Source organism: Notolepis coatsorum (genome assembly GCF_963971535.1).
Source record: "Notolepis coatsorum genome assembly, chromosome: 9".
Taxonomy (NCBI): Eukaryota; Metazoa; Chordata; class Actinopteri; order Aulopiformes; family Paralepididae; genus Notolepis; species Notolepis coatsorum.
In genome coordinates, this window is record NC_140173.1 from 58089108 (window position 1) to 58102308 (window position 13201).

Here is a 13201-nt window from a genome sequence, read left to right on the forward strand (position 1 = left end):
TATGTACAGTAGTGCTTTATATAGCATATAATTTACCGCATATATATATATGTCTGAATATACCTGCATATAATCCTTATCTACAATAATGCTGTATATACCATATTTATTCATACTGTATTAGTGTTGTCAAAAATATCAAAGTATCGATACATATTGATACTGAATATTTAAAATGGTTTCGATACTCATTTCTCGAAATACCGATACTTTCTGCAGTATCGGTACCAGCTGGCGAGTGTTCTACCGAAAGTTGTTGACGCTTGCCCCTCCGCCTCCTCCGAGTCCAGCCCTCCCCCTCACAGAGCCGTCTTCAGTTAGTAAACAAACATTTTAGCTGAAGATGGCAAATGCAGAGCCTCCGCAACTTGTGCTTGTGGATAAAGAAAACAGCAGAAGTGCTGTTTGGAGGTACTTCGGGTTTGTAGTAAACAACGAAGGACAAGCTAATGATGCCCCAATGCTATTTGCAAGCGGTGTTACAGAGCAACGTGGATCTCCATAAAGAAATGAAAGAGGTTCGTGACAGCTGCTCTTTCAACGTCACTGTGACTGAAGCATTAAACCATTAACTCTAGTTTAATACATGATACGTTGTCTACTGATGGCGCATAATATCAACAGCTGATTCGTTGTTAGTAACGTTACAGCTACCAGCTAACGTTAGCTACTGCTAGCCGTTAGCTCCGTTAGCTTAGCTGGCCACTTTTATAATTACTGCATGGAAACGGAGTAACGTTAACGTTTAAACGTTATGTCGAGGTCATACAATACTACAGTCGACATAAGGTTAACGTTACCCCGTTTCCATGAAGTGTTTAAATAGCAGCAATCTTGTTGAAAATGTAACGTTATTAAATGCTCAGAGCATAGTCTCTCTCTCTCTCTCTCTCTCTCTCTCTCTCTCTCTCTCTCTCTCTCTCTCTCTCTCTCTCTCTCTCTCTCTCTCTCTCAATAAAAATCGAAACTGTTACTAACTGTAATACAAACAGTTCAGTTTGTCAGGTACATGCAACACAGATTACAGTGTTTACATCTGTCTGCTTGAGAAAATACCATGTTCTGCAATAAAAATGATTGAAGTGAGATGAACAGTTATTTTTAAATGTGTGATCTAAAGATAAACAAAGGGTTTTAAAAGTGTTATATTTATCTTCTCTTATAGTACCAGAGAGAAGCTGAGGAGAATCAACCAGCAACAAAAGCTAAATTTGTTTAAAAAAAAAAAAAATGTATATATATATATATATATATATATATATATTATTTTTTGGTATCGAAATGGTATCGAAGTATCGATACTTTTCAAGGTATCGTATCGAAGTCGAAATTCCAGTATCGTGACAACACTATACTGTATATACATAATACTTTTACATATCTGTTGATATATCTATATCTGTATATCCATTACCTACTCTTACTAGTTACGCTGCTGTCCAGTATGACTTGCTACCATAGTGTCTTTTTTATACCTGTATCACTGTACTGTATTAATACTACAACTCTGTACATACATCTGATTAGCACTATACTCAAACCTATACAGTGTGAGTCCTTCATGATGGGAGGGCATGGAAGACAGGGCTTTACCCAGGATCTTCAAACGAGTCTCAACCAGGGGGTGGTCTGGAGGGGGGCTGTGCCCCCCAAAAAATTTGCAATAAAGAAAGACATTTGCTATAATTTCTTAAACATTTCTTTTCAATAAAATAGCAAACACAAGGGTAGGTTCCAAATAATTTTATGTTATTTAAGTACAGTGCATAAGGTTGCACAGTAGTTTAACTCATTGACCGCCACACTGTTTTCCCATCTCTACTCAATAGCGCCAGTGTTATTGACCATTTTAGCGATGTTTGCGGACCCATGGTGTGTTCTGTATTATAGCTATGCAGACAATAGTATGGCTCATTTGACAGGCATTGTTCATAGTCCAACACTGACTAACCAGTTCATCTCTACATACTTTAGTTTGTGTGCTATTCCATGCTAAACATTGCCCCTTTCCAAAATAATCTAGTATTTTTTCATAGATCGCGAGATATGACTCGTTATATGCATTATGCCCATTATGCATTGCTCGCCTGAAACCCCAAATACTTCCAAATCAAAGGTAAATAGAATACCAACATATGTGTCTTCACAAAATCATCAAGTAAAATAGGTCCGGTAAAATACGACACAGTGATCGGTACAAAAGCATGTTTTAGGTAAAAAAAAAAAATACCAGCAGGTTACCTAAAATAGACCTTACCTCAGTCAAAAGGTATTCCAAAATGAATAAATCCCAGTCGTCCCATGGCGATCGCAATTACTCGTGTATATTGGGCATGGCTATCATACGGGAAAGATTAGGTCTGAGGCACAAAATCTCCGACCGATTTCTATGTCCTGATCCACTCCGAGGAGGAAGCAGCCGGAGGTAACTCTGTACTGGAAGACACCTGATATCCCCAGTTCAAAAGGTAGGCGATACTGCCACCTGGCGGGATTCGATCATCATTGCAATTCCAACGTAGGCAGCTGTGCCAGGGAGACACAGGCAGCTCCCGAGTGAGTGTTTAGAACGGGGATCAAAGGAAAAATATCAAAGGATCCAAAAAACGAGAATGAGTTTAACACTTTGGTTGCCTAAGGTTAAATTCATGATATACCATAGATTGCCAGCGCTATTTGTCTATGGAGAAAGTCCCCTTCTTTGCAGGGCTATAACTTTTTAAATTCTATTGCTACATTGCCATTATTAGGGCCCATTCAAAGTCCTATATGTATTGTTCATTGTGTAGCAACGTTAAACTTTTTCATTCACATATTCATAGTAAAGTATGGTCTAATGTATAAGTATGTTTTCATCTCTTTCTGCAGCTTTCTCCAGAACGTGATCTATAGCCCCAAATACATTATATTGATGATGCAATACAGTTTTATGGCAATCAGCACGATATAAAAAATTACAACTAGACGTACTTCTAGAAGTTACTACACGTCATCTGATGTTGACCGGATGGGCTAGGGGCCGTTTATAATTCCGTGGGCAGCGTTATACCAATCATCTAATGTGGGTCAAATGTTGATAATAGCAGTTAGTATCGAAGACGGTAACGTTACACGCTGAAACTCACCCCAGTCTCCGTGCGCCGTTGGGCGATCATCGTAGAGTTGAAATCTTATCATTATGGGATGTAAATTTACCCGGTCCATCTCCAGCTTGTATAATGGTATATACGTCCAAATCATGTTGTTTATCGAGTTATTGGCAATCGATCACTGTGTAGCGTGACGAGCCAGAGTCGCGGGACCTATAGCGAGCACCCGGAAGTACTACGGACTTAGCACAACCTCTATGCCACTTCCTGTTAAAGCGATTGCGCCGATCGGCCACCAGATGGCGCTCCTGAACCGCCAGAGAGCTCAGTGGGTCCTGCTGGTGGATCTCAGGCCAGCGGAGGGGACATATGAATCCGATCGCAGATTTTTGAAATATTGATATAAGGACGCTGTACAGCGTCCCCCGGCAACTTGAGCATGGCCAGCAATGACGTCAAAACACGTTTCATGGCAGTCAAAGTGTTAATGTTGAACACAAAAACATGCACGCACAGTCACACTAGGGCTGAGCCCAAACGTTCGAACTTTCGGACCTTCGTTCCGTTCCGTTGGCATTCGAATCTTAATTAAAACCTCTGCTTTTTAAAAAATAATTTATTTATTTTTGTTTAAAAAAAAGAAATTACACAAAATATATATCAGAATGTGATATATATCAGAATATCACAGTACTATGTTGTGTTTACAATAATTCGAAAGTCACACACAAACACAGACGCAACAACACAGTCTCTAGTCGAGAATGAGGAGGGGGGGTCACCATAATTACATTATCAGGAAATTAATCAATCAAATTTCTTTGCACGATTAAAAACTATGGTTCGAACGTCCGTTCGAAAAACCCTGGCGAAGTTCGAATCCCAAAAACAGGCTTCAGGGACAGCTCTAACACACAGACACAGACACAGACACACACAGACACACACATACACTTCTCATAGTCTAAAATATATATCATTATTAAAAAATATTAAACACATTGTGGCGCTGGCGTGTTGTCATGGTGAAGTTGCGCCCCCATGCAATTGTTTAGGGAGAAAGCCCTGGAATAAAATTATGTAACGTCATGAATATATATTTAATATTTCTTTCTTTCCTTTTGTCATTATTGCTTAATTTAATTGTCAACCCTGCCAATCAACAACTCCTCATCTCTCCAGCCTATGCTGTATGAATCCCTCATTATGGGGGGTGGTATATAAGGCCTAACAAAATAAATAGTTTGGTTCCTGTTGGTTGTCAGTTAAGGCCATGGGTAGGTAGGGAATTAATTTTATTAAATGTTTTCCCACTGCGACTATGGATAGGGAATTTTTTTTATTTAATAAAAATGTTCACGACAACATGGATGCATGTTTAATATCCATAATACTAAAGGTTAAAATACAAAGACACTGTACTACAAAAGTACAATGTACAAAGGTAGTAGTATTAAAAATGCCACCCCTAAATACTACTCACTGAATATCCTGACGTCAGAGAGCTGTGCAAATATTGTGAAATACTTGCTTTTTATATATTCTCATTATTGACATGGACTGCACTTTTTTTACTAAGATTTAACTAAACTTTATTATTATTATTTTTTTTATTATCTTTATTAGCATTTCACAGCTTTTTCTGGCCATGCAGGACCAATAGAGGAGAGATGGAGAACGGGCGGAGAGGTAGGGAAGACATGCGGCAAATGGCCACCGGGACTGGGAAACGAACTAGGGGCGACCGCTTCGCGACTCAGCACGCTATGGTGTGCTACTGGAGCGCCCCACTAAACTTTATTGTTAAAAAAATATATATATATATATATATATTTTTTTTTTTAAACTCGTAAAATACATTTCGGTTGCACCTAAATCGGCAGGGTCGGTTGGCAACCGGAACCAAACAATTTATTTTGCTTGGCCTAAGTGAAGATTTGTGTGTGTGTGTGTGTGCAGGATACACTAAATGGAGAGGAGGGTCTGACTGAGGAGGAGAAGGTCAAACGGCGAGCAGAGCGACGCAGAGCCAAGAGGAAGGTGAGAACACAGCTGCTCCTTCCTGTGATCCAAAAGTCAACCAGACGACACAAACAGCTCTTTAACTAGAGGATATTAGGTGATGCTGTGTGCCTTGCCGTGGTGTTGTTGCTGAGGTGTGATGCTGTGTGACGTGCTGAGGTGTGATGCTGTGTGACGTGCTGAGGTGTGATGCTGTGTGACGTGAGGTGTGATGCTGTGTGACGTGAGGTGTGATGCTGTGTGACGTGAGGTGTGATGCTGTGTGACGTGAGGTGTGATGCTGTGTGACGTGAGGTGTGATGCTGTGTGATGTGAGGTGTGATGCTGTGTGACGTGAGGTGTGATGCTGTGTGACGTGAGGTGTGATGCTGTGTGACGTGCCGTGGTGTTGCTGAGGTGTGATGCTGTGTGATGTGAGGTGTGATGCTGTGTGACGTGAGGTGTGATGCTGTGTGACGTGAGGTGTGATGCTGTGTGACGTGAGGTGTGATGCTGTGTGACGTGAGGTGTGATGCTGTGTGACGTGAGGTGTGATGCTGTGTGACGTGAGGTGTGATGCTGTGTGACGTGCCGTGGTGTTGCTGAGGTGTGATGCTGTGTGACATGCTGAGGTGTGATGCTGTGTGACGTGAGGTGTGATGCTGTGTGGTGTGATGCTGTGTGATGTGAGGTGTGATGCTGTCTGACGTGAGGTGTGATGCTGTGTGACGTGAGGTGTGATGCTGTGTGACGTGAGGTGTGATGCTGTGTGACGTGCCGTGGTGTCTGAGGTGTGATGCTGTGTGACGTGCTGAGGTGTGATGCTGTGTGACGTGAGGTGTGATGCTGTGTGACGTGCCGTGGTGTTGCTGAGGTGTGATGCTGTGTGACGTGAGGTCTGATGCTGTGTGACGTGAGGTGTGATGCTGTGTGACGTGAGGTGTGATGCTGTGTGACGTGCTGAGGTGTGATGCTGTGTGACGTGCTGAGGTGTGATGCTGTGTGACGTGAGGTGTGATGCTGTGTGACGTGACGTGTGATGCTGTGTGACGTGAGGTGTGATGCTGTGTGACGTGAGGTGTGATGCTGTGTGACGTGAGGTGTGATGCTGTGTGACGTGAGGTGTGATGCTGTGTGACGTGAGGTGTGATGCTGTGACGTGAGGTGTGATGCTGTGTGACGTGCCGTGGTGGTGTTGTTGCTGAGGTGTGATGCTGTGTGACGCAGGGGCGGATTTAGGATTGTAGGAGATCCGGGGCTTAGCCCAGATAGGATTTTTTTACTTCGACACCACAACCTTTAACTTATACCACCACCTTAAAGCGGTCAAAAGCCACTAGAGAACACTTAAATTGATTGCACTGCACCATGGCCATGTCTACCAACACAGGCAAAGGCCGTTCTTGCTCCTATCTGTTCAGCTACGTTCCTGATAATGAGACCGATCGTAAGGAAAAGTCTGCGGACATGAATACCTTGATCGTGGGTAAATGGGGAGGTGAATGGGAAACCCTTGATATTGACTCCGAAGATGAACAGGATGGGGCAACGCAATCTCACCTTCCACCTTCCCGTTTCAAGTGGACACAGACAAAGTTCTTCTGTGGCAAGAAGACCGTAGAGGCTGCCCTGGGCATATTGGCAGAACGGGTGACCATCACACACCTGGATGAATTCACCGACATGGTTGAAGTTCAACGTATCGAAAAGGTCAGGATAAAATACGCTGTACCTAAGGACTGTTCGTATCGTGATGACTCTGGGTCTGACAACGATAGCCATTACAGAGGCAAATCCAGGAAGAAGAGTTATGGATACAAGAAGCATGATTGGCAATATAGGCAAGCATATTGGTATGTACGTCCATGTCCTACATCTGGTACAGTGAAGGCCTACACCCGGGAGAGAAGATGGGTGTATGATGTGGAAATGGGACTGAGCCCGTCTTGTTGTCCTTCTCTTCTTTCTCCTGTAGACGTGCTGCCTGCTGATGTGATGAGACCTACAACATCTACTGACATGGGCGTGGTATATATCGAAGATGATGACTCAACTGATATTGAAGATTGGTTCCCACCTGTTATTCCAGCTGTTAGTAGAAATATGAGGAGGAATGTAAGGCGTAGGATCGATTTCATGGCAGAATAAAATACAGACAAATACCATTTGTGTCATGTTTCTTTATTACAATATAATGATATCAGACTGTTACATTCATCATCAATGGTGTCCTGTTTTCGAATATCACGGTACTCTGTTGGTTGATAGTTTTCCATTCGACCTTGACAGTGTCCTATTCCATCTGGTATCTTGTCATGACAAATGGGAACAGAATGTTAGTCCTCCTGGCACTGTCTGTCAATGAGGCCATAGGGGTTATAAATGTGGTATTGCACACCCACCTCCAGATTGGTCTCCTACATGTCCCATGGCCGGTCCCGGGCCAATGTCAATAACATCTGTACCTTCACGGCAGGTATTGTCCTGGGTAAGATCCATTCCGATTCTACGATACCCTTATTGAGGAATCTGATATATTGCAACTCCCTCTGGGCCCACTGCCTCACCACGTATTCATTTTGTATGATGTCTGAGTTATTAATAACAGATATATAGGGTATAATGTAGGGGTGCACCGATGTATCGGTCGGGTATCGGTATCGGCCGATAAGCTCGAATGTGCCGATGGCAGTAGCCGATAAATATCCATCAATTTGTGTAGCGTCAAGACAAAAAAAAGTTCACTCGCGACCTGCACAACGCCGTCCCCAGTCCCCCCCACACACACGCACACACACAAGCTAGTACTGCATCAAAGTTACTACTTATGATTAACAAGGCATTCGTTTTGTGGCATTAACGTTATATAGTTAGTGTTACACGTTCAATAACATCAGCATATTATTTACCCGAACGTAGCAAGCGTTCATACTAGCTCAGTTCCTTCCGTTGCTCACAGAGCCCTGAGTTTTACCCATTCTGCAATCTGTTAATAACGTTTTCAATCAGACACATGTATAGAAAGGCTTTGTTTTATTATAACAGTTGCAGTAAAATCATTATGCCTCATTTAAGTCATCCTGCGGAGCTAAAAGCTAAACGTCAGCTGCACCGCCATTGTTGTTGTTGTTGTAGAAAAGCTCTCGTCAACTCAAAATCAATGGCGGACAAAAGCCAAAGTAAAAAATGTATACGTGCTTGCCGATTGGTGGTAACAGCAGAGGCGGGTGCAAGCGGTGTGTGACGTAATTGGCAGAATCGACTGTCAATCAAAATTTCATTGGTTGAGACAATAGTATCTAGCTGCAGCCCAGCAGGTAGACCATGCTGGGAGAACTAGTATCTAGCTGCAGCCCTGCAGAACATACTGAGAGAGATAGTGCTATTTCTTGATGTTTCCTTTTTTAAGTAAGTAAAGAGGCCTATGTTCATATCGGTGAGCACAATTTGTAACACAAATATACAGTAGTTAAAAAAAAAGAAATATTTAAAAAATATTAAAAAAAAATTTGTTGCCACAAATATCGGAATCGGTATCGGTATCGGCCGATTGTGTTAGTTGAACAATCGGTATCTGTGGCAAATTTTCATATCGGTGCATCCCTAGTATAATGCCATACTTAAGGTACTTACTATCTGGTATATCATGCTCCTTAGCGGCCTCATAGAGAGTCACGGGTTCTTCATTGTCCACAGAACTATCTGTTCCTAGGTAATTGTGTGCCGGTATTATGCGTCCATTACCCCTGTGTATGAATGATGTAGGGGCCCTTGCATCCGCACCAATACATGCACTTCCAATGCTATTACCCATGTTCCTATTATGCCTTTTTTATCAGAGGATTATGACTGTCTGTGAGGATCGTGTGTTCCTTACACTTAGCATAACCGCCCCACAGATATAACTCTATGATAGCGAGCCTTAACTTGCTGTCTGTGGGATAGGCGTAGGGGAACGCCGGGGTGTCGAATGTCACTGCTTTTTCAAAGTGGTACTGTGTCATTCTAGCATACAACGGCCCCTTGTAAGCATGGGTTGTCGTGTTGCCATTTGTCACAATACTTGTATCAAAGTTGGTGGTCATGAGGACTGGAGTAGGCCTGACCATAGCCCCACCCTTTCCCTTCACATCAACCCAGGTATTACTACCTTCCATGATCCCTTTGCACTGCTCGACCACAGACCCCCTCATAAGGCCTTCTTCCCATATAATCATCAGACTGTTGACACAATCATTGAATGGAAAGGTATCGCTCTGCTTACTCACTGATGCACATAGTGGTACTACCAAGGTCATGGCCTTTTGAAACATTGTTTTCCCTGCATTGGCCACACCCTATATGGCAAATGTATTACGTTTCCCCATCTTATTCCTAGCCCAGAGGTGGAATACACGGCAGAAGTAGTCAACAGCATACCCCTGATACTTAACGATATCAGCTAGGACATTCGGCCATGGCAACTTGTCCCATAATGGTGGGCTGCCTATATGCCATGTATCCATGAGATAGTCAGAGGCCGCCTTCTTTTCTATGATCTCGATCTTAGAGGCCTGGATTATATTATTGAGGACATACTGTCCTCTAGCCATGCTGTTGAAGTAAATTGATGGTAGGACCTTTCGGACGTCCTCTTGGCACACAACACCTTTGGCGACACATTCTTCCACGGATGTCCTGAAGTAGTTACCCTGTTTGGACAGGAAAACGTCGTTCCTTGATTGTAGTTCATCTCTGGAGAGCGTCCGTAACATGACTTGACCAAATGGCGTAAGGTCAGAAGTACTAGCCAAGCGGGCCCCGTTTAGTAACAGTTGTGTAGCCGCGCTGCATTCACACTTGAATGTCGTCTTCTTGTTGGTGGATGGGTCAATACAAGGGTCGTCCAGTCCACGGCCCCATAAAGGGTACTTCCTGCTTTTCTAGGAAATACCCCATGACAAGGGGGAGGAACTCATACCTCTTGATGGTACCCCCACTTTCCCTCTTTGATGACACCTTCTGGGGACTGAATGGCATGTTCCCCTCATCTACTGGAAACGCCTAATGGTTTGCCACCAGAACATTGAGATCCTTCTTGAAACTAGACAGAAAAGATGATGAACATTCGGTACCATCGATGACGACGTGTGTGATACATTTTGTATCTATTTATCTCGTTGGAATAACACCATTTCTCGATACCATGTATCCTTAGTAAGATCTCCAAGTCCTCCTCGAAATTAAAGCTATTCCTAGCAGCGGCCCGTGTTGAGCTAAATCATATCCATTTTTCATATTAGGATATAAGATCTAGGGTTAACTCGCCGAACGTTGAGCGCCAGGACCCCCGAAAACCAGAGTATAGTCGGGTTTTCATCGTTGTTTCTTTTATTCGATATTTCCATTCATAAAGACATGCCGGCAGCCTGTGTTATCACTGGGGATGGGTCTGAGATCTCAAAAGTCCAATACCGCCGCCTAACACCTTGCGGCCGCTATTGCACTCCATTTCAAACGATGTGGCTTGGTGTCTGTCATTTTGGAAATTACACCAGACCACCCTGAAACTACACTCATATTCACGACGGTATAAAACGGAAATGTATGGATGGAAAAATTATCAGTTTTTTGCATCTTGACCGGAAGAAACTCAATGACAATCGACTATATTATTAGATCCATAGCTATAATATATAATATAGCTTTAGGCCTGCCAACACAGCCACGTATCCCCATGTTAAAAGGCGCTGGCCTTTCAACAGTAACAGTAAACAGAAAGTGTTAATATGTGTCTGTTTATGGTTTGATTATCACTGATACAAAGTAAAATAGTGCAGTGCAATAAAATAGTTAGTAAAATAGAATAAAATAATGCAATAGTGCATTGCAATAAAATAGATATCATTGTATTTTTTCGGGAGGCCGGTAAAGAGTGCATTACAGTAGTCGAGAGGCTTGAGATAAAGGCATGGATCTGGTTTTCACCGTCCTTTTGATTTATAAATGGCCGTACTTTAGCTATGTTTCTAAGGTGGAAGAATTATGTTTTTGTCAACTTGTTGATTGTGATTTAAAGCTTAGGTCTGAGTCTACCATAACACCAAGACTTAACTCACTCAAATACAGTTAGCAGCTGGATAGACTACAGATGTAAATTAGCTTCTGCTAAATCTGGTGCAAACATATTTTCATTTAACAATGATTAATTGTAAAAAAAAAAAAAATCTAATATATATATATATATATATATATATATATATATATTTTTTTTAAAATAGATTCAGGCCTTTTTAGAAAACATTCAGGGCTTGAGCCCAAGTAGTCACCCCCTAGCCCCGCCCCTGGTGTGACGTGAGGTGTGATGCTGTGTGACATGCCGTGGTGTTGTTGCTGAGGTGTGATGATGTGTGACGTGAGGTGTGATGCTGTGTGACGTGTGGTGATGTGTGACGTGAGGTGTGATGCTGTGTGACGTGAGGTGTGATGCTGTGTGACGTGAGGTGTGATGCTGTGTGACGTGCCGTGGTGTTGTTGCTGAGGTGTGACGTGAGGTGTGATGCTGTGTGACGTGAGGTGTGATGCTGTGTGAAGTGAGGTGTGATGCTGTGTGACGTGCCGTGGTGTTGTTTCTGAGGTGTGATGCTGTGTGACGTGTTGTTGCTGAGGTGTGATTATGTGTGACGTGAGGTGTGATGATGTGTGACGTGAGGTGTGATGCTGTGTGACGTGAGGTGTGATGATGTGTGACGTGAGGTGTGATGATGTGTGACGTGAGGTGTTATGCTGTGTGACGTGAGGTGTGATGCTGTGTGACGTGAGGTGTGATGCTGTGTGACATGAGGTGTGATGCTGTGTGACATGAGGTGTGATGCTGTGTGACATGAGGTGTGATGATGTGTGACGTGAGGTGTGATGCTGTGTGACGTGAGGTGTGATGCTGTGTGACATGCCGTGGTGTTGTTGCTGAGGTGTGATGATGTGCGACGTGCGGTGTGATGCTGTGTGACGTGAGGTGTTATGCTGTGTGACGTGTGGTGATGTGTGACGTGAGGTGTGATGCTGTGTGACGTGAGGTGTGATGCTGTGTGACGTGAGGTGTGATGCTGTGTGACGTGCCGTGGTGTTGTTGCTGAGGTGTGACGTGAGGTGTGATGCTGTGTGACGTGAGGTGTGATGCTGTGTGAAGTGAGGTGTGATGCTGTGTGACGTGCCGTGGTGTTGTTTCTGAGGTGTGATGCTGTGTGACGTGTTGTTGCTGAGGTGTGATTATGTGTGACGTGAGGTGTGATGATGTGTGACGTGAGGTGTGATGCTGTGTGACGTGAGGTGTGATGTGTGACGTGAGGTGTGATGATGTGTGACGTGAGGTAGGGGTGGACGGTATAAACGGTATACGGTATAAACGGTATGAATTTGCTCTACGGTATGGATTTTGACTATACCGTATAACCGGTAGTGCAGCTCTAAAATAGCAATGACGTCATGTAACCACAGCGCGACTATTTCACTCGCATTTGCCCCTAAAAATAGATAGAATTAGTCATAGATAATAGATATGTGCGAACTAGAAAAAGTTATTTAGGAGGCTTCGCGCAGTGGGCGTGCCAGCCCCTCCCGCACGCATGTAAACACGGGTCTACTAGTAGTCTAGTGGGACGGGACGTCTCCCTGAGCTAACGTTAGCTTAGCTACCGTTACAAAATGACCCAGTCAACTATTCACTTTTAGTTTAATACATGATGAGGCATTGTCTAACCGAACGGTATCTAGTCGGCCAGCTACCGATAGCTCCTGACATCAACAAACGCTCCATCAAGTCTAGTAGAGTAGACGTGTATGATAGCTCCGTTAGCCGTTAGCTCACGTTAACGCAAATTAGTTCACCGTTCAAAACGAAATGTCCCATTGAACTAAATAATTCACTGAGGCGTTGTATTAACGTTATATATCCGGCTAGCAGTAGCTACAGATAGCTCCTGATATCAATGTCTTATAACACTGATTCGATGCGTATTCGAGCTGAGGGCTTGCTAACGTTATAGTACCAATACAATAGGGTCCAGGTGCAGCGCCGGAGAATCCTGGCCGTAGCTCTGCTCGAGGCTACTAGAGTATAGGTCCAGGTGCAG

At 43.4% G+C, this 13201-nt stretch overlaps 1 protein-coding gene across 1 annotated transcript in view; it reads left to right on the top strand.

Annotated features, from left to right (window-relative positions):
* Positions 1-13201, top strand: part of LOC311234361 (uncharacterized protein) — a 134051-nt gene that overhangs the window by 55062 nt on the left and 65788 nt on the right. Inside the window, exon 3 of the mRNA XM_084321515.1 lies at positions 5049-5129. Within this exon, the coding sequence (XP_084177641.1) occupies positions 5049-5129 (81 nt within the window). The remainder of the gene's footprint in view (positions 1-5048; positions 5130-13201) is intronic.